We start from the raw sequence: 27,819 nt of genomic DNA, 5'->3' as shown, positions 1-27,819 counted from the left end.
GATAAAAGCACTTAGTATTTTTCTTGGCACATAGTTAGTGCTCAATAAATGTGTTTTTTCATGGAGAGAAAAAATTCTTTTTAAGACTTCTAACGTGGTAAGCTACAAAAATGAATTATCACAATAGTCATTTTAAATTTTTGAGTAAAAAGTTCTTTTAATGATGACGTGTACAGTGTATTATACACTGAACACATTTGGCATGCTGAATAATCCACAGGCATAAAGACATTCATAGTCTTCTATAGAATAGCAATATTGAATTGTTTTGTTAATGCGTTGATAACTAGTTCAGATATTATTTATGTAGGGACTTCATTTATTTATGTACTTTCTGGTAACACAAGATGTTCCAGGGTCACTTTTAATTTTCTTTGCTCCAGCGTTGAAACTAACTACTTTTCCAAAAATCTCTGTTTTTTTTTTTTTGTTTTTTTTTTTTTAAATTGAGTGTGGTATGTAGAAACCAAGTCTGGATATGAGGTGTGCTCATTGTTACCGGTGTGTCATTGCTTCTAGACCCTTTCAGGGGACAGAGCTAGGAGTTATATGTATATCTACTAATTCCTATATACACCCACATCATATATACACACACTTTTATCAGCTAAACTAACATTTTTGGGGAGGTATTAATTTTTTAAGGTGAATTTTGGTAGCACTAATACATTCTTCCAGATCATAAATTTATTTCCCGTTGTGATTTAGGCTTTCACGAAACCTGTGTTAACTTTTGCTCAACATTGTGGAACCATTTGCCTAGTGAGGAAAAGATTTATTAAATGGTACCTCAGTGGTCTTAGTCAATAGAACTGCCTGTGTTGTGCTGTATACATGGGCTCCTGGCCAAGGGGGCTGAAAATCCAGCCCGGGCAAGGCTGTATCTGCTCAGAGGCAGGGAGCCTTTTTCTGCTTCTCAAAAAAGAGCTGTTTGCATGAGCTAGCAGATCCTTGATTAGATCCCCCCTGCCAACAGGGTGGAACCTGCCCTGGGGAGAGCCAACTCATTGAGTCCCATGTGTCCTGCCCGTTTCTCAATATTATAAGCATATTGTATTCTCTTGGTTTTCCCATCCTAGATGTTTAGAAAATACATGTGGAAGTAATAAATGAATATTAGCTTGAGAGAAATATAGGTTTTAATTAGATTATCTATGCATATCTTAACTGTGGGGTATAGATGTAATTCTCCATTACTTTCAGGTTGCACTATATACTGTGTACAGGAGTGATACCAAATTAAGGGGGGGGCGGGCAGAATGGGGAATAGGGAGAACAGCCTAGTAACCAGGAGACTTGCTCCCCTGTTGTTTTTTTCTTTTTTTGGTTCAATAGCTCCCCTGTTTAATGTGGAGTATTAATTTAACACTTAACCGGTACCTGGCACTGTTCTAAAGCCCCTTTCACAAACTTCTTCATCCTCACAACAATTTATAAAGGAGGTACTCTTAGCACACTCAGTGTACAAATGAGGAAACTGAAGCACAGAGAGGTTAAGTGATTTGGTCAAGGTCACGCAGCTAGTATGTGGAAAAGCCAGGTACTCTGGCTGCAGAGTTCATGCTTTTACCTGCTGTGCTATGCTGCCACCGCTGAGCCAACTACTCTTCCCTCAGAGTTCCAGCCAAACTCTGTGCCACCTCCCTAACTCCATTCATGGCCTTGGAGCCATTGATTTTCATGTCTGTATCCTTATTAATTCACGAACTTCCTGAGTGTGAGGCCACATTTTCCTGTTGTTTGTCTTCCCTGCGGCAGCTTATCACAGACACTTCATAGATGCTTTTTGGAGAAATGTTCAAAGGGCAACACCATCATAGGATTTTCCTACTAGAGCAACACCTTGATGGAAGTGCTGTTTGACAGAAAAAATACCTGACTTTCAACAACCTGCCTCTGGAAGACAGTTGTGGCCCTGGTGTGTTGAATTTCAAAGTAGTGCCTAATGTAGTGGCAGAGACCAATGACTAGGACTGGACCACCAGAAGCTGGAAGAGGCAAGGAAGGATCCTTCCTCTACAGGTTTCAGAGGGAGAGGGGCCCTGCCAATGCCTTGATTTCAGACTTTCAGCTTCCAGAACTGTGAGACAATAACTTTCTGTTGTTCTAAGCCACCCAGTTTGTGGTACTTTGTTACGGCAGCTCAGCTTAGTCCGTTTGGGCTGCCGTAACAAAAAAATAGATTGATAGCTTATAAACAACAGAAATTTATTTCTCACAGTTCTGGAGGCTGGGAAATCCAAGGTCAAGGTGTGGGCAGATTCAGTGTCTCGTGAGGACCCACTTCCTGTTCGCTGATTGCTGTTTTTTCACTGCCCTCACAAGGTGGGAGGGATGAGGGATCTCTCCAGGGCCTCTTTTATAAGGGCACTAATTCCGTTCGTGTAGGTGGAACCCTCATCCTAATACCATCATCTAGTGGGTTAGGTCTTAACATATGAATCTGGGGGAGGGACACAGATATTCAGTCCCTAGCAGTAGCTTCAGCTTTAAGCCAGATCACCAACCTCTCGGTCAGCCAGCAGTGTTTATGGACCAGCGTGTGAGTTATCTGTGTATGGGAGGGTGGAGGATGGGGGACTACATGAAGCTCTTGGGTGGTCCTAGGGTCTCTGCTTTTGAGACTTTGCAATCTGATATTCATAATTAGTCCCTGAACAGAATAAGGAGAGCTCTTGGTTGAACAAATATTTAGGGATCACCCATATTGAGAGTAATCCTTAAATATGAAGAATATATCAGTGGGGCATAAAATAAGGATTGCCTAATAACACGGGTGGGGTGGTGGGAGTCTGGGGGCTCTGGACACAGTGAGCTGCACAGAGCCCAGTGGTTGGGTTATTCCTTTACTAGTGAGGGCTCTGGGGGCTGCATCAGGGGAAGGATGGGGTGGGATTGTGAAATGAAAGGCCCAGCTCCTTGTTTCCTGAGATTGGCTCTGCAGAGACTGAATATGGCTGAGGATTTGTGTGTACAAAAGACATTGGTGGCAAAGATTCTATGCAAGGTAGTTTGCCTAGTGATTTGATGAGAACACAAAAATTTTAGACTTTCAAACTTTCCTATATGTCTTTTTTTTTTTTTAAAGGAACTGAAGCTTTTTTTTTTTAACATCTTTATTTGTGTATAATTGCTTTACAATGGTGTGTTAGTTTCTGCTTTATAACAAAGTGAATCAGTTATACATATACGTATATGTTTTATCTGTTTCTAAGTGATGTTCCTATTTCATTGTGACAGCTGATCACTTAATGTATCTTTAATGTGACATTGAATTTCGAATGTTTTTAATGTACCAGAAAAAGTAGCAGAAGTTGCTGAGAGACCTCTTCAGGAAAATCTTTTAGTAAGATTGCCACAAACTAGTTGATTTTTTTTCCCCTCTTGTTTTATTTCATTATCTTTTAGGTCAAATAGTAGACTTTTATTTAAATAAAAATGTACCTTGAAGGCACTTTTTCTAATAGAAATACCAGGACCTGATAAAGTTTTCATTCCCTTTCTCTGAGCACCATGCTGGCTTTGAAGTAACACTTCATACCCCTCACATACTTGGTGTCACATGCAGCCGCCTTTTTCTTTGATCAGTTGCTTGCCTTGGTTCTGCAGTGTGGTTTTTCCCTAGCTGTAATAGATAGCAACTGTCACTGGAGCTTAGGAAGACCATAGCTGAAAGAGTAAATCTGCTTGATTAACCACAAGGAAGATGAGGCCAAGGGCCTTCACAATCATGATAGGGATGTTTGTAAGCAATGGTTCTCCATCTTCACTGAAGACAAAATACAAAGGGTGGTGTAGCTTTGCAGAGCGAAGGATTGAGTTCAGCTGTGGAGAAGGACCGCCTTCAGTGCCGCACCACTGAAAGGATTTTCAGAGAGGAGGGCGAGAAGGCCGTCTCCAGGTCAGAATCGTCTGTGTGATTTTAGGTTGCATCACAGGCAATCCAAAGGCTTTAATTGGGGCCTAGCAGGGGCCTAGCATGGGCAGCTGCCCTCCCCACACCAGCGCCTTGCAGTTTTCTGGAGGGAGCTGCGGTCAAGGAGTCAGGCCCCCGTAGACCAGCCATGCGCATATACTTATCTGCATTCTCCGCCCTAGAGCCTCTGTTCGGAGGCCTCCATTGAGACTCGTTTTTGGGGTGCTATCGGGGTGCTATGGGTGAGGCCCTTTCTCCCACTCGGACTTGGTACTGTTCTACTCCTCTCTGCATGCCCCTCCCAACTCCCTGGGTGCATAAGAAGGCAGGAGCCTTTTGTTTGGGGTTCCTGGGCAGTGAGCTCATTCTCCTGTCATCTGACCCTTGCCTGGGGGAAATGGAACCCTGGGGAGCTGGCACCTTTCTCCTTTGCCTTTTGCCTGCACAGTCAGGCACAGGAAGTGAATGGCCTTGATTGCTGCTTTCAAATTAGCCCCTTGTCCTCCTTGACCACCGAACACCTGGCAGCTCACCCAGAGCTGTCTTTTGTGGACGATCCCTATTGTAGCTTTTTATCACCTAAGGAAAGAACTGCCGCCTGGAAGCATGCATGTACACATACTTATGTGCAATATTCATCCACTACTACATTTAACAAATATTTATTGACATCTCTGTGCCAGGCACAGAGGACAGGGATATGATGGGCTGGGAGTACAATTCCTAACAAGGCAGAAAAGGTCCCTGCTTATAAGCAGCTAACCTTCTATGGGGAGACTGTAACCAGTGAGCAAACTAATATGATAATTATAGATTGTTATTGTGTCTTGGAGAGAATAAATGGGATTTTGCGATTGAGATTAAAGAGAAAGCTTCTATAGGTCAAGTAGATGGAGAAGCTTTTCTAAGGAGTGTTATTGGTACAGAAAGCTGAGGGTTGAGAGGAAGGCAGCCCCAAGGAAAGGCTGGGAAAATGTGTTCCCGGCAGAGGACCAGCAGGTGCAAGGGCCCTGAGGTGGGAACATGTTTGGTGTTTCTAGGAACTCAGAAAGCCACGCTGCCCTCGTTTTTATATGTTTTGAATGTTATCTCTGAGTGAGACCACTTCCCAGAATTTATAAATACTTCATTTTATTTTTGTATGTATGTATTCCCTTTCTGGTTCTCAAAAGAATTTAGGTGACTGATAAAATTTTAAAAGGATGAATGAAAGAGTTGAGGGCATTAGGACAATGAGAAAATAAAGTGGTAAAGAGTGTAGTAGGGCTTCCCTGGTGGCGCAGTGGTTGGGAGTCCGCCTGCCGATGCAGGGGACGCAGGTTCATGCCCCGGTCTGGGGGAACCCGCGTGCCGTCGAGCGGCTGGACCCATGGGCGGTGGCCGCTGGGCCTGCGCATCCAGAGCCTGTGCTCTGCAACGGGGGAGGCCGCGGTGGTGGGAGGGCCGCGTACCGCAAAAAAAAAAAAAAAAAAAAAAAAAAGAGTGTAGTTATTTCATAAGGAGATTAATAACTGAAATGGAATTGAGAGGGAAATATTTGGTTTGAGGAATGCCTCAGGTCAAGGTCAGACTCTCTCCTGAGGACAGTATCTGGCCCTTAGCAGGTCAATAGTTGACAGTTGGATGAATAAACTGTCAAGGCAGAGCTGCTTTTGTAAATCTAGGCTTTGGGATGAAGCTCTAAAGAGGAAGTGCTTTGGGTTTGGGGCATTGAGCAGACAGGCCTAAGTGTGGCCTGGCCCACCTCAGAAACCTGAGTTTATTTGTGAGCAGGCCACTTACCTGCAACTATAGGTACCAAGCGACCCCTTATTGCCAGTGATATGCCAACACTACGTATAGGGAACAAGAGAATAGAGGGAGAAGTAGAAGGAAGAGGATTATATGGAAACCATTAAAAAGATGGGTTTTACTTGTACACTGTTGGTGGGACTCTAAATTGGTACAGCCACTGTGGAAAATAGTATGGAGGTTTCTCAAAAAACTAAAAATAGAACTATCATATGACCCAGCAATTCCACTCTTAGGTATATATCTGAAAAAAACAAAAACTAATTTGAAAAGATACATGCACCTCAGTGTTCAGAGCAGCATTATTTACAATTGCCAAGATATGGAAGCAACCTAAGTGTTGATGAACAGATGAATGGATAAACACCCCAGTGGTTCCGATGGTGGTGTGATCACTTTATGGACGGCGTCTCACTGAATCATCAAAATCACTGCGTAAGGTTGGTGGTGTTAGCCCGTTTTAACAAAGAGAAAATGGAACCCAAGGGAGACTAAACAATTTTTTTTTTTTTTTTTTTGTGGTACGCGGGCCTCTCACTGTTGTGGCCTCTCCCGTTGCGGAGCACAGGCTCTGGACACGCAGGCTCAGTGAGCCATGGCTCACTGCGCCACCAGGGAAGCCCAAGACTAAATAGTTTGACTAACATTTTGAAGCCGTGACTGGTAGAGGCAGGATTTAGACCTCCATCATTCTACTCCAAAATGCATCTCTTTGAAACAAATTAAAAGAAAAACCCTCTGTAATTTGGCCTGAGTGGACATAGTTTTTGAGTAATAGGTATAAATTTTGCAGATGTTTGCTTATCTGCCTTAAAAGATACATACCTGGGCTTCCCTGGTGGCACAGTGGTTAAGAATCCGCCTGTCAATGCAGGGGACACGGGTTTGAGCCCTGGTCCGGGAAGATCCCACATGCTGTTGAGCAACTAAGCCCGTGCGCCACAACTACTGAGCCTGCACTCTAGAGCCCGCCAGCCACAGCTACTGAGCCCACATGCTGCAACTACTGAAGCCCACACGCCTAGAGCCCGTGCTCTGCAACAAGAGAAGCCACTGCAATGAGAAGCCTGCGCACCACAAAGAAAAGCAGCCCCCGCTCGCCACAACTAGAGAAAGCCCGCACGCAGCAACGAAGACCCAACACAGCCAAAGATAAAGAAATAAAAAATAAATAAATTAAAATATACGTACCAGGAACCAACCTGCAGCCCCTTGTTTGGTCTCTCAAATCCCTTGCTCCAGGAACCCGGCACACTAGAGGGCAAAGCGCCCCCTTCTGGTGGGGTGAAAGCTGTGTGTGGGCTGCAGAGCTGCACGCTCTCCTGGGCTGTGTGGTCGCCCTTCACCCCACCCTGTGCAGACGTTTAGGTGCTCAGGACATTTACAAGATGCTTGTCTGAGTTGTAGGTAACCACGCCCATGTGCTTTGTGCCTCTCAGAATGGAGAGCGTTCTGAACAAGGTTTTGGTAAAGGAGCAATCCCAAGTTGGGAATGGGCACACTCCAGAATGTTCTCCACATCAGGGCTCCAGCTGGCTTGGGTCTGGCCACTTGAGACAGTGCCTTTAAGGCACGTAACCTCAGGAGCCTCGGTGAGTGATGGTGAGGAGGAGGGTTCGCGGTAGCGCAAACGTGGTGATCATGAAACAGCGCTGTCAATGGGTGAGCGTGGTTAGATCTTGCCGTGTTTTCTGTGCCTGCCGCAGGGCACGGGTGCAGCTAAGCTTCTGTCAGACGGGGTTCTCTCCTCAGCTGGATCTCTTCCCACACATCTGGTCGTGGGCAGGTGTTTGGAAAATCACATAATTGCTATTGCAGTGCGGCCTCACACTCCATCCAAATCTAAGACGGGCTCTTTGATGCAGCTTCCAGAGCAGCCAGGCCAGGATGGAAAGCGTTCTGAGCTGTAAGGACTGTGGCCAGGCCCACACACGGGTCCTGGTTCCTGCACGTCCCGGCTGTGTGGTTTGAGGTGAGGCCCTTCACCTCTGTGAGCCTTCACTTCTGGGTCTTTAGGTCCTGATTTGATACGCATCTGAGAATGTGGTGAAGATTCGGCAGGGAAGGCGTGGCATGTCTCTCCTGGGCTCCCACGCCCCACACGCTCGCTTGATCCCAGCCCCTGCTGGTGACATGTTGTGTTTGAGTTACTTCCCTTCTATCCCACTGGATTTCTTCCGGGGCCGGGTCCAGCTCTTAGCGTTTGTTCCTCTGTTTTTGCCCCAGCATCCAACACAGTGCTCCACACCCTGGTGGCGATTTGGAAAAGTTGAATAAATGAATGACCAGACAATAAAAGAAGTCGTGTTAGGGAGTGGTGCTGTAATCAACCTCTAGTTTCTTAGAACAAGACAGTGTTTATGCTGTGAATTCAGCTGCACAGTATTATATATGAGAGGCTTTTGGTTAAGGAGAATCATCAAAAATGTGAGCAGCTAGGACAGACTATTTTTTTTTTCCATCTTTCTAAATGAGGGTAGGTCACTCTGTGGGCTTCTGGGCAAACACTAGCTTGTCCTCTGGGGACCTCCAGACTTGGATCTCTACTCTCTTTTGTTGTTTATTTGAACAGTTTTGTCCCCTTTCATTCTAGCCCCTTCTGTTACATTTGCTGTTTCCCACATGACTAGGCTAATAGTAGCTTTGACACAGTTCAGAGCGTGAGTCCCTTGTCTTGTTTATCTTTCAATATTCTCATCTCTGTCTGGAATAGCTTCTGATACAGAGTACATGGTCAGTACAGGTTTGTTGCCTGGATGGATGAATAACTGAACACAAGGATGTAAGAATCCTCTCTGTTCTCTGTCTGTCCCCCTCTTCTCTGACTCCTACCAGTTTTTGTCCTGCTTTTATTTATTTATGGTTATTTAAAATATATTTGACCTCAGGTGCAGAATTAGATTAGATTAGGGATTGTTCGTGACCCTCAGTTTAAGACATGCTTTCGTCATTGGTCCTTGCATGATAAGCCTTAATGTGTATGTGGATGGATGGATTTTAAATAGTATAACAAGGGACTTCTCTGGTGGTCCAGCGGTTAAGACTCCACCCTTCCACAGCAGGGGGCACGGGTTCGATCCCTGGTCGGGGAACTGAGATTCTGCATGCCGTGCAGTGCAGCCAAAAAAAAAATTTTAATCGTATAATAAGCACCCATGAACTTGCTACCAAAACTCAAAATAGGGCCTTAGCAATAACTTATGTCTAACCATATGGTTTCCCCACCTTCTGTCTCTTTTTCTCTCAGTCTGGGGTAACCATCATCCTGAATCCTTTATTAATTTTTCCTTTGCTTTCCTTTCTATATAGTTTTTTTTTTTTTTTGCGGTATGTGGTATATATATATACCACATCTTTATCCATTCATCTGTTGATGGACCCAATGTTCTTAATTTTAATGTCGTCAAATCTGTCTGTTCCTTTGTGGTCAGTGCTTTCTGAATCTTGTTTAAGAACTCATTCCTTGCTCCAAGTTCTTAAAGGTATTCACCTTTATTTTCCACTGAGAGATTTTAGACTTTTATTTCTAATGGTAAGTCCTTAATTCATCTATGACAACAGAAAAGGAACATCTCCATTCCTCATATCTATACTCTGGAGATGGAGATGAACGTAGATTATAAGCATCCACATCCCTGGAGGAGATTTGCTTCTATCACGTGTAAATCTTCTAAACTTCAAGAAATAACAATTTAATTCCCTCACCAAATAATTAAACTGGTAAAATGATTTCTAGGGAGAAAATGGGAAAAATACAAATCATTAGAGGGCAAAATACTCATAAATGTTAATAGGTCCTAGCTTAAATAGTTATCAATTATACTTATTATAATAATAAAATTTTGTAGAAAGGACTCAAACAATTTTTTGAAAAACCCTGAGGGGTTTATTCCTTTATTGGGCTTCTATGACATTCTAGGCTGAAGTGATATAGGGAAGGCAAGACACATGTGGCCTCTGGGCTCGTGAACTGATGGGACTGCATACCCCACGGTGCTGCTCCTGAGTTACAGAAGTATCTTCATGAAGGGTCAAAAGATAAAGTTGTACATAATATATCACCACATATGAAGGAGCCCTCTGTAACACACTCGATGAAAACATTCGGCCACACATTTAGTTCCACACCAGGATCGAATTTATCCTTGAGCATTAAAAAATTAACTTCCAAGATGCTTGTCAGGGGCAGAGTTACCCTTTTCTCACAGCACATTTCTGGAGGGGCTGCGGGTCTAAGTTTGCTTCTCTATCCCTCTCCTATGTGGTAGTTATGCCCTTAGATCATTTAATTGGGGAGCAAAGCAGTTCAGTATGTGACATCCACTACTGGGTAAGCACCAGGCTTTGAACCAGTTAAAAGTATATTCAATATATAAGAAAGGCGTTTGTTCAGCTTTTTGAGTGGTAATGGTGCTAAAATTCATTACAAAAACAAAACAAAATAAAACAAAACAAAATAGAATCAAGAGAATCTGCCTACTGAAAAAGAGTAATTCAGTAAGAAGATGAGATGATATCAGTAGAATCAGAATTCAGTAGAGATGATAATATCAAATAAATACCACTCCAGGATTCCCACTTACCTACTAAATTAACTGCCAACTTCTCACTCCAGTATCCACAGCCCAGCCACATCTCCCCCACTTACCTTTCAAGTGTAGTTTTCCATTACTTATGCTCTTGTTCAAATGGACCAGCTGGTCTCTGTGCCTTTGCTGGTGCTCATTCCTCCACCTGGAACACCTTCCTTGTTGACTGCTCACTGACACTTACCAACCTCCTCTCCATCGTCACAGGCAGCTGAAATCCCACCTCTTCCATCCTGCCTTAGACCCAGCACTCTATACTCTTGCCAAACCTACTTCCTTTATGGTTACTTGTATGCTTATCACCTCCACTGGGGCTGTGAGCAGGGATCCTCTTTGTATCCCAGGGCTTGACACAGAACTTGCAGAGGAGGATGTAAACAGCAAAAAGGATTTGCTGAAGGAGAACATCATTGCATCTCAGGCACAACAGGCTCTTCTTAAAGTGTCATTCAAGACAAGAAAAACATAACTCTAACTGATGGAAGATAAATATAATGTGTGTCCTAGAAACATGATAAACAGAGGTATAAACAGGTGATATGGTTTAAGACTGAACGAAAAAGAGAAAGCCTTACTACTGTCTTCAGAAAACATTATGATGAAATTCAATAGCTGAATTCTCTAAGCTATAGAAAACGGTCTTTGTTTCAATGACCTCTTCTACTAAATTGATAAGAAAAAACTACTTGACAATAAAACGAGAGCTTTATTATTTCAGGGCCAGTTCTGTGACTATTGCAATTCTGAGGACCCCAGGAAAGCACACCCCATCACCAACGCAATTGATGGATCTGAACTGTGGTGGCAAAGCCCTCCTCTCTCCTCAGGCACGCAATACAACAAAGTCAACGTCACCTTGGATCTGGGGCAGGTGAGTTGGGGCATTTCATCTGGAATGAGGAAAAATTAGTTCGGATCATTGTTTCTGTGGTTATTTCTTTCTTTACTTAATTTTTTATTGGAGTAGAGTTGATTTACAATGTTGTGTTAGTTTCTGCTGTACCGCAAAGTGAATCAGTCATACATATACATATATCCTCTGTGGTTATTTCTGATATAATAATGATTATTTTAAAAACAAACTTCAGTTTCAGTTCACTAATCACTGTGAAACCTGTTACATTAATATTTGTGTCCCTTGTCACCCAGCACAGTGCGTGTCACGAGGCAGACACCCATACCCGTCTATTAAATGAGTTAAAAAATAGTTGTAAGTAGTATCATTGGCAAAGGTATTTTTGGCAGTGGTAGAGTACATATAACATAAAGTTTAATATATTAGCCTTTTTTTTTTTTTTTTTGTGGTACGTGGGCCTCTCAGTGTTGTGGCCTCTCCCGTTGCAGAGCACAGGCTCCGGACGCGCAGGCTCAGCGGCCATGGCTCACGGGCCCAGCCGCTTCGCGGCATGTGGGGCATGTGGGATCTTCCCAGACCGGGGCATGAACCCCCGTCCCCTGCATCGGCAGGCAGACTCTCAACCATTGCGCCACCAGGGAAGCCCATATTAGCCATTTTTAAGTGTCCAGTTCAGTAGTGTTAAACAGATTCATGTGGTTGTGAAATCAATCTCCAGAACTCTTTTTTGTCTTGCAGAACTGGCCCTGTGTACTCATTAAACACTAACTCCCCATTCTACCTTCTATCTCTATGAATTTGACTACCCTTGATACCTCATATAAGTGGAATCATACCGTATTTGTCCTTTTGTGACTGGCTTGTGTCACTTAGCAGAATGTCTTCAGGGTTCATCCATGTTGCAGCATGTGTCAGAATTTCCTTTCTTTTTTTTTTTTTTTTTTTTGTGGTACGCGGGCCTCTCACTGTTGTGGCCTCTCCCGTTGCGGAGCACAGGCTCCGGACGCACAGGCTCAGCGGCCATGGCTCACGGGCCCAGCCGTTCCGCGGCATGTGGGATATTCCCGGACCGGGGCACGAACCCGTGTCCCCTGCATCGGCAGGCGGACCCTCAACCACTGTGCCACCAGGGAAGCCCCTCCTTTCTTTTAAAGGCTGAATAATATTCCATTGTATGGGTATCACATTTTGTTTATCCATTCATCCATCAATGGACACTTGGGTTGCTTCTGCCCTTATGCTATTGTGAATAATGCTACTATGAACATGGGTATGGCAGAGATGTTTTTATAGCATTCTCCTTCCTGGAAATTCTGACTCTGTGGACACTGACTACCATAGTTTTCGTCCTTGTTTGGCCAGCTGGTCCACGAGGGTACCTGACTCAGACCTGTCCTCCTGTGGTAGGCTAAGATGGTCCCCACAATGCTTCCCTCCTGGTGTACATGGCCCTCTCTTTTGACTGTGGACAGCACTAGAAATACGATGGATGTCACTTCCGTGATAAAGTGGCATCACATGACAAAGATGAAGGGATTTTGCAGATGCGTTTAAGGTCCCAAGTCAGCTGCTCAAAAGGGAGACTATCCTGAGGGACCTCTCCTAATTAAGGGAGCTCTTAAAAGTGACTGAGCCCTGGGCTTCCCTGGTGGCGCAGTGGTTGGGAGTCCACCTGCCGATGCAGGGGACGCGGGTTCGTGCCCCGGTCTGGGAGGATCCCGCATGCCGCGGAGCAGCTGTGCCCGTGAGCCATGGCCGCTGAGCCTGCGCGTCCGGAGCCTGTTGCTCCGCAACGGGAGAGGCCACAGCGGTGAGAGGCCCGCGTACCGCAAAAAAACAAAAACAAAAACAAACAAAAAAAGTGACTGAGCCCTACCCCAAGAAAGAGATTTGAAACATGAGAAATTTTCCTGCTGACCTTGAAGGGGAAAGCTGCCTGTGGTGATGGCCACATGGCAAGGACCTAAGAGTGAGTTCTAGAAACTGAGAGAGGCCCCAGCCAACAGCCAGCAAAAAAAGCAGGAACCTCAGGAACCATAAGAATATGGATTCTGCTAACAACATGTGCAACTCGGAAGTGGGTCTTCCCAGGCATTTGGTGATTACCTTGATAGCAGCCTTGACCCTGGGCAGAGAACCTGGCTGCATCATGCCCAGACTCCTGACGTAAAGAACCACAAGATAATAAATGGTGGTGTTTTATGCCACTAAGTTTGCGGTAATTTGTTAAACAGCAGCAGAAAATTAATGCACCTTCTTTTTCCCTCCTTCAGACCAGGCAATGCCTCTCATATATTTCACCCTATTCCTTCAACAAATATTTCTTGAGTACCTACTATGTGCTATTCTTGGTGTTTGGGATACATAAGAAATACAAAAGGGAAATGCATCCCACAGACTGGAAATCGAATGATACTGAGATTCCTTCCAATGAACGTGCTGTCTTCAATTTGGTGATAGAAGGGTTTTCCACCTCTTCTGCCCATATGTTTTGTTAAATCAGGCCTCTCCTGAGAATATTTTCACCGTCAGTTTGCATCTGAGATAATTCAGGGAGATCCGTCATGGTGTGAAAGACTCCATAACCCCAGTTTCAACTATGAATTAGTCTTATCCTTCTAGCATTAATTCAGTAGAGATTTTGCCTATAATGACTAGGATTTACCTGTCATACCACTTTTTAAACTGAGGATTTCTGTAGTTAGCTGGGAATTTTAACCCATTAAGTGATGTTTACACAGTGCCCTGTGGATTTGTTCTTTTTCCCTTAAGGCTATTTTTTTAAAAAAACCTACCTTTTGGGCTTCCCTGGTGGCGCAGTGGTTGAGAGTCCGCCTGCCGATGCAGGGGACACGGGTTCGTGCCCCGGTCCGGGAAGATCCCACATGCCACGGAGTGGCTGGGCCCGTGAGCCATGGCCGCTGAGCCTGCGCGTCTGGGGCCTGTTGCTCCGCAATGGGAGAGGCCACAACAGTGAGAGGCCCGCATACCGCAAAAAAACCCAAAAAAACAAAAAACCTACCTTTTAAAAGTACCCTTTTGATGTATCTAAAAATCCTTAAATGAGATAGATGAATTAAAAAAACACCAGTGTAGGAACAGTTTAGTAATTTGCTGGTTGCTGACAGACATGAGCCATGGTAAACATCTTCATGAAGACTGTGCCCACCCACCTCCATCCTGGCTGGGATGCTCCTCTGTAGGTGGCTGGGAGTGTGGGTCCTAGGGTCAGCCCACCCCGGTCCATGCCCTGAGGCACTGCTTACTCTCTGTGTGACCCTGAGCCACAGACTTCACTGCTCTCTCTTGCAGTTTCCACATTTATAAAGTGAGATGATACTAGTGCTCGCCTCATAGGATTGCCGTGAGGTTTGAATGAGTTGACTACTTTGTTTTTAAACCTCTTCAGGCTGGTGGTTTTTAAGTAAGTTTTTATTTATTAAAACAAAGTGAACTTTAGTAAACACTCATTATTAAAACAGACCGACTCCTAACTTCTGCTCCTCTAGAAAATACTGTATATAATCCCATAGAAAATACTCTAGAAAAGTCTAGAAGCAGGGAACGCAATATACATTATGTCAGACTGAGGATGTTTCTTTTTCCTTGTCTTGGAGCAACACGTGCTTTAACAAGCGTGTTTTATCTTGTAAGAATCATATTTTATGCCCCAGTAGTGGGATCTGTATTTTCTCCTTTTTGCTGGAATTAACCATGAAAGTGTCACTGAGAGGTTAGATTTCATAATTGAATAGCGACCTACAGACCTTAGATTTAGGAAGTGCAAATCTTTCTTTTTCTTAGTTTTTTAAATTTATTTTTTAATTGAAGTATAGTTGATTTACAATGTTGTGTTAATTACTGCTGTACAGCAGAGTGATTCAGTTATACATATATATACATTCTTTCTTTAATATTCTTTTCCACTATGGTTTATCATAGGATATTGAATATAGTTCTGTGTGCTATACAGTAGGACCTTGTTGTTTATCCATCCTGTATATAAAAGCTTACATCTGCTAACCCCAACCTCCCGCTGCATCCCTCCCCCAACCCTTTCCCACTTGGCAACCACCAGTCTGTTCTCTATGTCCATGATTCTGTTCCTGTTTCATAGATAGGTTAATTTGTGTCATATTTTAGATTCACATATAAGTGATATCATATGGTATTTGTCTTTCTCCTTCTGACTTAAGGAAGTACAAATCTTGATGCATGGTTGGGAAATAAAATATAGGCCATGAACTTGTTATTACGAAACCACTTTTTTTCTAGCTATTGAGAACTGGAATTTGACTTTGATGTGCTGCAGTCAGTTTGACAGCTTACGTTGTCGCGAGGTGGTTACTTTTTTCTGTTGTGTTTTGGACTGCTTGGTGCTTTTCATTGTTATTTTTCTTGGCCAACACAGTTTGACAAGTGAGAACGTTGCCTTCAGGACTTGATCTTGAAGGGCAGTTTTCCTCCTTACAAGGTGGCAAACGTAGGAAGGTTCTGCAGTTCTCCAGGGGCAGTGGCATATTCTGGGGCTGTTCAAGTTCATTACATTATATATTACTAATCAGTTTTAGGCTATAGAATAAGAACAGAATGTGTTACTGGAAACTTTCATCTTGTCTGGCCAAGTATAATGAGTTTATTTTGACATTTGAAGCAAAATGTGGATGTCCGGTTTTTAAAAGGGGAATTTTTGGAATGTAAGGACATTTGTTTCTTCCTGGTGGGGCGTGACCTCTGGCCATCCCCCGCTGTGAGATAAGAAGGTGTAGCAATGGGCTTGAGTTACGCTCCTGGATTTCCTTCAGAATCACAACGAACCTTACTCTGTGGATTCCCTATATTCACTCTGCTTTTCCTCCCCCAGGGTGAGATATAAGGAAAAACACGTGAATGTGGGTAAGGCAGGGGTTCTCATGGTCCCTTGAAGTCAAGGTGGCCGGGAGGTTGGGAGGGGCTGGATCTCAGCTGGGAAGGAAGAGGAGGACCAGCACAGGGGCAAGACAGGATCCCCAGCAGAACAAGCCTGACTCATGGGTTCCAGGGAACAACAGAAAAACCATCTCAAGAAGAATTTTAAGGCTTTTACACAACTTGTCATGCCCTCAAGAGTACTGTTTTTAACCTATTAGTAGTAGAAATAAACAAAGACAAAGCAAACAAACACCCCCCCCCCCCCCACCGCAAAAGGAATGAATGTTTGCCTTAGAGGCTGGAGGTATGAAAAGATGCCTTTGCGCCCTGTTCTGCAGGGTTGCTGGGGAAAGGGGCCTGGCTGGATAAGACCCCTTATCTTATCTTACCGTAGATAAGACAGTCCTTTGGGCCTTGTTAGAGGCAAAGGCTGTGAGGCCAGACCCTGCCCTCAGCCCTCCAGGACCTCTGAGTGGGCAGCCCGGACCACAGCTCCTGTGCCCGTTCACACAGGTACCATCTCCAGGGCCTCCACCTGACTCCCTGCTTCCTGCCTGAGGGCTCTTTCCAGGCCCTGGGAGTTTTCTTAGCCCGTGTTTAGAGTAGCTAGCCGTGAAGTGCAGGATTTAATGCCCCCAAGGCAACCCTCAGCCCAGAAGAGACAGGAGTTGGTGGAAAATCCCCTCATTTCCCTGCCTCTTCTTGGGACAATTCCGAGGAGCTTTCTTCACAGTTCTTCAGAGTCTCCACCAGGACGGAGCCCCAGTTGGCCCTGGTGGAATCTGCCTATTAACACCTCAGTCATTGGCTTTTCTCCCTCCTCTGTGTCCCTCTCCCAATTTATACTTCTTGAGATCAACTCCCAGATCAACTACCTGTACCCAAGTCTTTATCTCAGAATTGGTTTTATTTATTTTTTTTTAAAGTTATTTATGTATTTATTTTTGGCTGTGTTGGGTTTTTGTTGCTGCGCGCAGGCTTTCTCTAGTTGCGGCGAGCGGGGGCTACTCTTTGTTGCGATGCGCGGGCTTCTCATTGTGGTGGCTTCTCTTGTTGCAGAGCACGGGCTCTAGGTGCACAGGCTTCAGTAGTTGTGGCACACGCGCTCAGTAGTTGTGGCGCACGGGCTGAGTTGCGCCGTGGCACATGGGATGTTCCCAGACCAGGGCTCAAACCCGTGTCCCCTGCATTGACAGGCGGATTCTTAACCACTGAGCCACCAGGGAAGCCCCAGAATTGGTTTTAGAGAGGACCCAAACTAAGACAGGGAAGAAAGGGGCCAAGACTGAGGTCCAGAAACCCCACTAGGCGTCCACACAAGCAAATACTATGAACAAGTTATTTAAAATGCAGTAAGTAGAAAATCCAGAAAAATGTTTCTAAAGCTCTCAAATTAAGAGTAACGAAGGAAACAGGATTATAACTTTTAAAGAAAAACAATAGGTCACAGAGAAATTTCCCATTAGTCTACCTATTTTTTCATGAACTCAGCATAGATTGTGAACTCCTCAGGGTCCAGATGCATCTGAGAGTGAATTTAGTATTCAGATGCCTTCTACGAGCTTTTTTTTTTTTTTTCCTGGTCCTCTTCAACTTTTATGAGACTTCGGTGGATGAATCCAAAACATTCTTTGTAGCCCTTGTCAGTTCTGACTCAGATGGGAGGAAGGCCTGGGCTACTTTCTGATTCTTCCTGAGTGTGTGGTTTGGGGGATTAAATTGGTTCTCGGGTTGCCTGGGTCATTAAGAGTCTGACTCAGTTGGGTCTCTGGGTGGATACAGTTCAATCCAGAAAGTGGATGACTATTGGATTTGACTCAGTCTTCTAGAATTTCTAGGAATTCTCTAGCCTGTAAACTTCAGGAAGCCAGGGACAATGTCTCCTTGTGTTCACTACATGATATTCTGCTCCCAACATCTTGCATAGTGTTCAGCACATAGTAGATGCTCAATAAATATTTGTCAAGTGAATGTAGAATGAGCCAAGGATGACTCAGGGTCGGTCTGAATTTCCCAGGCATGTAGTACCAGTGGAAGCATATTGCTGTGAGACCAAATCTCTGGGTGGGAGTGGACCAGCATTGTCCCTGTAATTAACTAGATAATTGGTTCCACTTATAATACTTGGGTCTCTTTGCAACATCACTTAAGTATTTTAGAGGAATAACACAAGATACATGTCTTATTCAGAGCAAATTTATAATTAATAAATATTCTATTAATGAACATATAATCATGAGACTCAACCCTTGAAAGCAAATAATTTGTTAGTGGGTAGAAAAATAGGGACTGATAAAATCTCCTGAGCTACTAGGGATGCAATTTTGTCCTTTATGCTACTGTAATAACCTAGAAATGGCAATTTGCCTTTGAAGTGCTTTTTAAGGAACTTACACATTAGGAGGAATCTGGCAGTCTGGCATTTTCTTTTTCTTTCTTTTTTTTATTTTTTTGCGGTACGCGGGCCTCTCACTGTTGTGGCCTCTGCCGTTGCGGAGCACAGGCTCCGGACGCGCAGGCTCAGTGGCCATGGCTCACGGGCCCAGCCGCTCCGCGGCATGTGGGATCTTCCCGGACCGGGGCACGAACCCGTGTCCCCTGCATCGGCAGGCGGACTCTCAGCCACTGCGCCACGAGGGAAGTCCTGGCATTTTCTTTTCATGTATAAAAAACTCAAAGAAGCTAAGTGGATCCACAGCAACAGAATAGAATCCTGAGATGTCAACTTTGCTTAGTTCTCTGAATCACTATCCCAAACAACATCGGTAATGTATGTTTGTGAATAGATTCCAAGATCTTTAAACACTACTATAGAAAATAATGCCTGGGAAATAGTTTCTGACCTAAAAACGGTGTATTCTCTGGCCATGTTGGTTGTTTTCAGTATTTTTTTCCTCAATTGATGTATTCTTTTTTCTCAATATATTTTTCTACCATCTACCCATTTCCTCAAGCCATAAAGTTGAATTAACATTTACTCCATGTATTACTTAAGATTATTACCTAAGGTTACTTAAGATTGAAACAGATAGATCTGATGCTAGTGGCTAAATACAATGCTAGTTTATTTCTCATTCATGAATAGTTGAAGCGTAACCCATCCTGGCCTGGTCACCCGCTCCAAACAACGGTTCAAAGACGTAGACTGAGTAACTACAGAGAAGGCAGGAAACGTAGTCTAGCTGTTGCTCTAGAAGGGAAGCAAGCTCTCTAGTCAGCCAGGCAGTCTCTTCTGTGTGCTGCAGGTGGCTCCCACCTGTGGTGAAAGCTGAGATTGTGTATCTCTTCCCAGCTCTGTATCCACTGACATCAGCCTGGTGGGAGCATTTACACCACAGGAATCAACCAATGTTATACACATCAAGGCTTCTTTCCAGGAGCCAGTATACCAGCATATGACTCACTGAGTCTCTTCCACATTCCTGCATTTCCCCCTCCTGCCGCTCCTTACCATCTGATTAATTATTACGTCTTGATTCTTAATATCCTGGAGTCCCGTTCCTCCTCTCATCAATACCGTGCTACCCTAGTTGGTCCTTTGACAGCTTTACCTGTGATTAGTCCACCAGCCTTCTAACCCATCTCCCAGCCTCTGCTCTCAGGTCCCTCCCCTAGTTCTGCAGTCACTCATGGTGCAGAAAGATGAGCTGAGAAACAGTAGAGATGACTGAGGTTGGCTGTTTTCCGGGCATCTACCTGTCAATCTTTCTCACTGCTTCCGGAGCGAAAGAAAGGTTTAAACGTGTCATTCTCCCTGATGAACATCCTCTAGTTGGCTCCCCATTACTTTCAGAATAAAGTCCAAGTTTCCTGGCTTGGCGTATAAGTCCCCTCACAGTCTAGTTCCTGCCTTTTCACCAGCCTCTTTTCTAGATGCCACTTTCTCCCACAGACCCTACGTCACATCAGTAGGGACCTACTGGTAATTCCCTAAACACTCCATGACATTTCCTGCTTTGTGGCCCTGTTTGGGTGCTGTTCATGCTCACCACCTGGTCTGGCTACCTCCTTCCCAAGGTAACTCAGGTTACCACCTGCTGGAAACCTTCCCTGACTGCTTGTTTCCCTCCCTTCTGTTTCTGTTTACTCTGAGGCAGTTGCTATGCTCTGTCACGAAGGCTTGGTACACCGTGAGCTCCTTTAAGGTCAAGGATCGTATCATAGTCTTCTTTTTCTCCATGGGCCTTAAAAGTCCTGGAAGGGGGCTTCCATGGTGGCGCAGTGGTTGAGAGTCCACCTGCCGATGCAGGGGACACGGGTTCGTGCCCCGGTCCGGGAAGATCCCACATGCCGCGGAGCGGCTGGGCCCATGAGCCATGGCCGCTGAGCCTGCGCGTCTGGAGCCTGTGCTCTGCAACGGCAGAGGCCACAACAGTGAGAGGCCCGCGTACCACACACACACACACACACACACACACACACACACACATACACACACACACACACAGTCCTGGAAGGTCCTACATCCTCAATACATGATGAATTAAATGGAAAGAAACATTTCAATACTATTCTTTTTATAGTATCCCATTTGATTTTGTGTCTTGCTCTAACCATGAACCGCTGGGCTCTATTTCTTAAATATCCCTATTTACATTTGCTAGTTCCCACATAACCAGCACCACAAGTATAACAGACATAACAGAAAATGAGTTAAATATGTTTCCTTCCAAAACATTCAGTAGGCTGTAGTCAGACAACATAAAACCAAGAATCAGAAGCAGGGACAGGAATTGTACTGGAAAGCAGCAACATTTTTCTACTGGAATTTTCTCCCAAACTCTCTATGAATATATGTTAATATGATAAAGTGCTAAACAAAGGTCACTGTGACTTTCTTGGGACCTCTTGGGACTCTTACCAGGTCACCCTGAGTCTCACACCATTGTGACTCTGGTGTTCAGCTGTGTGCCAGGATTAAGGCCATTGCAGAGTGGTCAGAGGGATCTTTCTTGTCAGGAAGGGTGATAACCAGGGTTTGGCCTCCCATGGGAGGGTGAGGTCTGCAGTCCAGGAAGAGGCACTAGAGGGGGTAGCCCCCCGGCTGTGGGTCGGCCCCCATCAAATTCGTCTCTCAAAGAGCTAGACGGCAAACATGCACCGGGGTTCATTTCTTGAAAACTCCCCGGATCATGGCTTATGCTGCCGAGAGAAAAATAAACAGAAACAAAGCCCTTGGTACCTTCTAGAAAAGGTTAATCCTCTTTCTTTGAGGACTGGCCATGCAGTTAAGAAGATAGGAGGAAGATGGCACGCCAAGGCACCGGTATTGAGTTCTGTGGAACTGGGAATTGACCAGAAGGAGAGCCACTTGGTTTCTTGGGAAGGACCTAGGCTGCTGTGCCAGCCTTTGGCCCCAGCGAGGTGGTTAGGGTGGAGAAGAGACTGACTGAGGCATAGAACCCGGGCAGGCTGGAGTGTCCTGGCAGGCCCTCCCCCGTGTGTGTGGGGAGGACTCCCTGCTATGGCTGGAGATGCTTGTGAACAGTGTTGGTGAACGTGCTTTGATCCTTGTGAAGCACTAGGCAGACATAGACTAGTACTATCATTACTTAGAGAAATTGTCATTGACACCCCTCCTTCTCTCCTTTTCTAGGCTTCCAATAAGCTTACACTGCCTTATCTCTTCCAAGTGAGTGAAGGATCTATAAATATATTCACAGTAAAGTTCTGGAAGCTCAGTACTGATGTTACGTCTTCCCAGAATGTTTGCATCTTAAAAAATTATTATCTACGTTTGCCATGGAACTAGTACTTCTAGGAATTTATCCTCAGGAAATAATGAAATAAGTGCTTAAAATGTTTGAGCAAAGATATTCTTGGGAGCATTGTTTATAATTATATAACGTGGGAAACCATCTCACGTCCAGTAAAAGGGGACTGATTCATTGAATGGATTAATTGGCAACCATTGGAAGGATGCCACAGAGGGGGTCTTTGTTGATCTGACGTATGTTCGTGCTATAGTGTGAAGGAAAAAAAGCAAACTATATGTAAGCTGTATATATAGCGTGGTATGATTTCCTTTTCTTTGTGTGTATAAGCAAAGCAAAAAGTCAGGAAAGAGGGAATCTAAAATGCTGAGTGCTTTTTCTGGATGGAGCAATTATTGATTTTTACTTTCTTCTGTGAATCTCTTTTACAGTGTGATTCAGATGCATGGCTCTGGGTTATTACATAGGTACCAATCTGGCTCCAGAACTTTCCAGCTGTGTGACACGGGGCCCTCTTAGTTAATGTCTCGGGGTCAGTTTCTTCATCTGAGATGTGGGGATGAATCTAGAACCACCCTCATAGGATTGTTGTGAGGAATTAATAAGGTCATACAGAAAAGCTCTTAAAATATGCCTCACGCACTATGAGAACTCAGTCCATGTTAGCTATTATATCTGTATTTTTTTCACTGAACATGTATTACTTTTAGAGTTAGAAAGACAGTAAAGACGATTGGGAAAATCTCTCCTTTTGGGGAAAGAAGAAGAATTCAATACAGAGAGGGCAATAGGCACAGTTATTCCCGGTGGGATTGGAGGTATTGATGGAAAAGCTTACTTGGAGCTTTCCTGATGCCCTCCATCCCCCAGATATGACCATTTCATCCCTCAATGAGGTTGGCCTGCTAGAGATCTTTAAATGCCAACAGAATCAGAGAAATGCCCAGTAAATGGAATTTTTTTAAAAAGAGCCTCTTTTATTCTTTAGCTAGTCTTGAAAACTGTTTCTTCCCTTGTGAAACTTTCGTGATTTCAGGCATATTTTAGCTTTAAATCATGGCAGTTTTCCTATTACTATTAATGGCAAGCATATATAAGGAAAAACTGAATTTCATGAATTCTTCACAAGGGTTCCAACGAGAGCTTGTATTAAACGTTAACGTCTCGGGGCATCCCTGGCCCCGGCGCCTTCCCTCCTCTGCCCGCCGTCCTCCAGGGCCCGCACCAGAGCCTCTGCCCCTCTTTCCGCTGGTGGCCCTGGAGCCTTCCTGTGCCACGAGACATTTTCCTTTACTCTTTTCTTCCTGAAGCCTCTCCTTTCCCTAGTCCTGTTTCTGTGCTTTTCACTTTCCGTTCTTCCATTGCATTTCCTTCCTTTAGAGAAAAACTAGACCCAAATCAAACCACCACCTGGTTTTCCTGCCCGCCTTCAGGAGGGGTGCTGTGCGTGTCCCCGGCCGCCCCTCCCAGCCCCAGAGTGGTGGCCCGAGGAGCCAGGTGGGAGGGTTAGGGCTCCACCAGGACCAGGCTCCCTGCCTGGCTCCAGCCGTACCCACTGGCCCAGCCTCCTAAGGCCTCACGACGTGGGCAGCGTGGACATCCTACCTCCTGGGACCTCTGCAGCTCCCTCCAGACCAGAGGGGCCTGGCTTCACATGCCCCCATCCCATCCCGAAGTTCCTGCCGCTCTTCCTTGCGAGGTCTCCTTGGCATGCAGCCTGCACATGAGACGCTTCATGCTCGCTCCTTTGTCTCTCTAACTCAACAGCAAGCTCCCGTGCTATTTGCACTCCTCTCTTTAACTCTCAAACCACTAACGGCAATGTCCTGCAGTGTAGGAATTTCCCGATTCAGCACATCATGCGTGACGAGCTCTGTGCCACATACTTTAAGCACCCTGAGCGATGAGATTGCATGTTTACCTTTACAGTTGCTCAACATTGCGGAATAACCGGAATGAACATTGGGGTCTTTCCCCTGTCTCTCGCAATCACCCTGGCCCAGCAGCCTCTCGCCGTCCCCGCATGGCCGATTCTAAGCACACGGTGTCCCAGGAGCTCCAGCGAGATGGAGGGGGCACACCAGGGGCGGGGAGACGCAGCGCCCTCCTCCTGCTTCGGGACCTCGTCCTGCTTCACCACCATCTGGGGGGGCCCAGCAGCACGAAATCAGGCTGGTGTCTCTATCAGAGGATGCAGGTGGGTGGAGCCAGGGGGCAGGTAACATCAGGGTGAGAGAGCAGAGCCCAGGGCCTGGCTGAGGTCAGGTGGACCACAAGGAAAGCAGAGTCCAGCCTCCTTACTGCGGAGGGAGGCCAGGGCAGGGAGACTGGGTAGAGCGCAGCCATTTTGCAAATCCCTGTGTTTCAGGGCGAGGGTATCTCCCCAGCTCTGCGCGGCCTGGGCAGGGCTGGACCTGGAAGCGTCTGGTGTTTAGGACAGGTGGGTTTGACAAGTTGCCCGGGCTGCCCGGCTTGTCCCCGTTGCTAGGTTGCTATGGTTTGAACTCCTTTTATTACTCTCCCAGCCAGCCTCCACTCAGCCCTAGATTCTGCTCTCCTCCCTTCTCTTGTCACTTCCTCCATCCGTGTGAGCCCCCTACTCTCCCCAAGGCTGCAAAAACCACCGCCCAATCCAAGGGCACATGAAGATTTGAGAAGCACTGCTTAGACCAGGGCTCCTCAAACCATCTGTTACAAGGGACCCGTTTTTTTAAAAAAAAACATTTCTAAGCTGTCACAGACCAGTACCTTTGTAAAATACAATAAAAACAAATTCTTAGAAAAATGAATTGAAAAATAAAGTCTAAAGACATACAAAATATAAGCCTCATTTAATAAAATCAAATTCAATCGATGCCAACTTGTTCTTTCCGATTGTTATGAAGGTTTCTCAGTGCTCACCCTTGGTTTCTGTCCCTGTTTCACCGTGGATGAGTCACAAGCAGTCCATGGACCACACTCTGAGCAGCGCTGCTCTAGACCATGAACTGTCATTTTTCTTCAGCGTTATTGATGCTGTCCCTGAAAAGTCTGCTTCTCCTTTCTGTGACCACGAGTCTCTTCTCTGGCTCAGACTTGGTTACGTAGGTCAAGGTGTGTTTGCTAATTGTCTAAGACTGTAGCCTCGAGTCCCCCCGTGACCGGGATGGTCTCCCTCCCCTCCCTCCAGCCACCCTCCGCGCTGCTCAGTGCCCGAAGCAGCTGACCTTCACGGGCAGAATCTATATTCTCCCTGCCCTTGGGCGTCTGGCAGAGTCTGGCCAGTGGGATGTGCACGCACGTGCTCAGCTCGAGGGCAGGAGGAGAGTGAGGCTGGGGTGTCTGTCCCCCACCCACTGCAGGATCTCAATGCTTCTACTGAGTCGCTTGGCTCCTACAGCAACAGCTGTGTCTCAGCTTCCTGTCCTTGACCTGCAGGTCCAGGGTGGGAACGGCACTCAGATGCTCTTAGCTGTCACCCCTGCTCACTCCTTTGTAGAAAGCTGCTTTATGAAAGTCTCCTCAAGTACTTCATTCTAGTAGGTCCTCCATCTCCCACTGGGGCTCTAGTGACACCAGCGCTCTGACTTTCGAAGGATGCTTTTTGACCGGTTGAAAGTGACCAAAATCCCCCCAGTTGTCATCTCTGAAAGAATGAAAGGGAATTATTGAGGAGGTGACTAACTGTAAATTTTTAGAAAGTGCATATAATGTAAGTGTGTGTGTGTGTGTGTGTGTGTGTGGAGAGAGAGAGAGAGAGAGAGAGAGAGAGAGAGAAAGAGAGAGAGAGAAAGAGGAAGAGAGGGAGAGGGCTCAGTTGAATTATGACCATGAAATAAGGAACAGTATTGTGTTCCTTCCTATAAAGAATGCCTGGCACACAGAAATAACTCAGTGAATGTATGTTTAATATATGAATGAATGAATGTCCAGAGAGTTCCTGACTATATCTCTCCAGTGTACACATGTCCCTCATACACCAAAAGCCATACATATGCAACAGTAAGTAAAATATTTATCCCTTGCAATTTGGAGCATATTGAAGACATAATGAAAAAGTTGGATTTTTGGTCACTTACATTTAGAGTATTCATTGAAACATTTAGAAAAAATAGGTGGTAAGAAGGTCTGTTGCCCTTTTCCTTGTGGTAGATCCGCTTATGAGTCTTAGAAAATTCTTCAACATCTGCTTCATAAGGTGAAGCAACAGGAATAACACCTTGCTTCACAAGATGAATAATTTAGAATTGAGAACGTTAAGTTCTATGGCAGCTATCATGTGAATTTAATGCTAACATCCTTCCTATGCTGGAAACCGTTCTAAGCACTTTTCAAGTATTAACTCATTTCATCCTCACTACAACCTTGTAGGGTAGGTTCCTATTTCCTAGAAGAGGAAACAGGAGCTCAGGGATGTTCTGTAGCCTCCTGACCCTATGACTAATGGTCACAGGTGAGCACTCAGTAGACACAGGGTTGGCACCTGTGCAGTCTGGCTGCAGAGCCGACCTTAGGTGCTGTGTGATATGTTGCACGTGATGCTCCCGTTCTGTCCCTGCTCCAGTTCTATGAACCTCTATGGCCCCTGGGCGGGGGTGGGTGGGGGTGGGGTGTGTTTGGTTAGAACCATGTCCCTTTCTCAGGATGTTGTCCATCACCTTCCAGAGTGTTCCCCTAAGAAGATCCATTTGAGAAATCCCTTTAGTCCCTGAAATAATTCTGCTTCTTTGGGGGCATTAAAAAACAAAACTAAACAAAACATATGGACACTGGGATCCTGTTTCCCTATTTATATTGGCTACTAAAAGCAAATTTATGGCTACACTGTGCAAGTGTATAGAACTTCATGACCCGTATTTTGTGTGCAAACTTCACTGTGGGCTCAAGATTTCATCACTATTGATCATTTTCCTTTCACTCCTTTTGTTTGTTTGTTTTTGCTCTTGGGTAATTTCATATTGCTGTTTTCTGTACATCCTTTAGGATTTAGGGTTCTAAATCCCTCCCAACCCTTTTTTCTTAAACAAAATGGGATGTAGATGAAGACAAGTAGTATATTGATGAAACAGTAAAAAAATATAATCACTGTTTTCATTCCAGTCATACATTTGGTTAACACTTAGAATAAACTGTCAAGACGTATTTTACCTGACTTCATGATTATTCTAAGCCTGAAAGATTTGTATATTCATATAGAAGCATTTCTTATTTTATAGCGTTAATGATATTTCTGAGTCACTTTGAGAAGTACAGTGAGATTCTATAGAGAACACTCGGACTTTGCAAGCTGGCTAAGGCTCAGTTTTCAATTCTTCTTCTTTTTAAGTGGGTTGTCACAGAGAAGCTCAGAGTCAAGCAGAATGACCAAGCATTAAATGCTGTCTGAAGAGCGTGCCACGTTATAATTTTCCTTTTACAATACGTAACTGACAAAGAACCTGCTTTTACTAAGCTATTTCCTTTCAGAACTGATGTGATACGTTCGTTTTCCCTCGAGCAAATATATCCTTTAATTATAAGGCCTCATTAGCTATTGTACTATTTAATTCCCCAATATTTTTTCTTTTGCCCCTAAATGTTTCCAGTGACAGTAGGATAATAATGTGTGTGTTGACAGCTGAGAGAGGGTTCATTTCTAAATATATAGGGATTTATCCTAAGCGTGCATATCATGACTCATAACACCTCCTCAAGGCATTCTTTCAAAAGACCCCTTCTCGCCCACGTTGTACCTCTTCCTACCATCATTGCTACTCTTGCTAAGAGTTATTGCTTACTTTGGAGAACAATTGGAGCTTATTTACTAAAGCATGTTCTCTGCTGAAATTTCTTGCTCGACATATTATCCTAGAGAAGATAGACTTGCACCATTAGCTTGTAATTTGGCTACCTGAAATACTTATTTTGTCCCCCAAACTGGTCTGCAGTCATAGCCCGGAGAAGACATAGTCCATTGCTGGAAAAACTGGGCCAGCTTTCTATGGAAATGGTTTGGCGGCTGTGGGCATGGTGTGATTTCAGGGTGTAGAGCAGCCTGTCCACCCACCCCTGGAATTCCTTTCA

At 44.9% G+C, this 27,819-nt stretch overlaps 1 protein-coding gene across 6 annotated transcripts in view; it reads left to right on the top strand.

The window, feature by feature from the left end:
• LAMA3 (laminin subunit alpha 3) overlaps window positions 1–27,819 on the top strand; it is a 242,767-nt gene that overhangs the window by 7,088 nt on the left and 207,860 nt on the right. For all 6 annotated transcript variants that reach the window (XR_004485306.2, XR_007471729.1, XM_004273749.4 and 3 more), the window contains exon 2: window positions 11,015–11,167. Coding sequence is in view for 4 of the 6 variants with exons in the window: in XM_004273749.4 (XP_004273797.1) it covers window positions 11,015–11,167 (153 nt within the window). In the remaining 2 variants the exon portion in view is untranslated. The remainder of the gene's footprint in view (window positions 1–11,014; window positions 11,168–27,819) is intronic.

This window comes from Orcinus orca, chromosome 15 (genome assembly GCF_937001465.1).
Source record: "Orcinus orca chromosome 15, mOrcOrc1.1, whole genome shotgun sequence".
Classification (NCBI taxonomy): domain Eukaryota; kingdom Metazoa; phylum Chordata; class Mammalia; order Artiodactyla; family Delphinidae; genus Orcinus; species Orcinus orca.
This window is presented reverse-complemented; position numbering and strand designations above follow the sequence as displayed.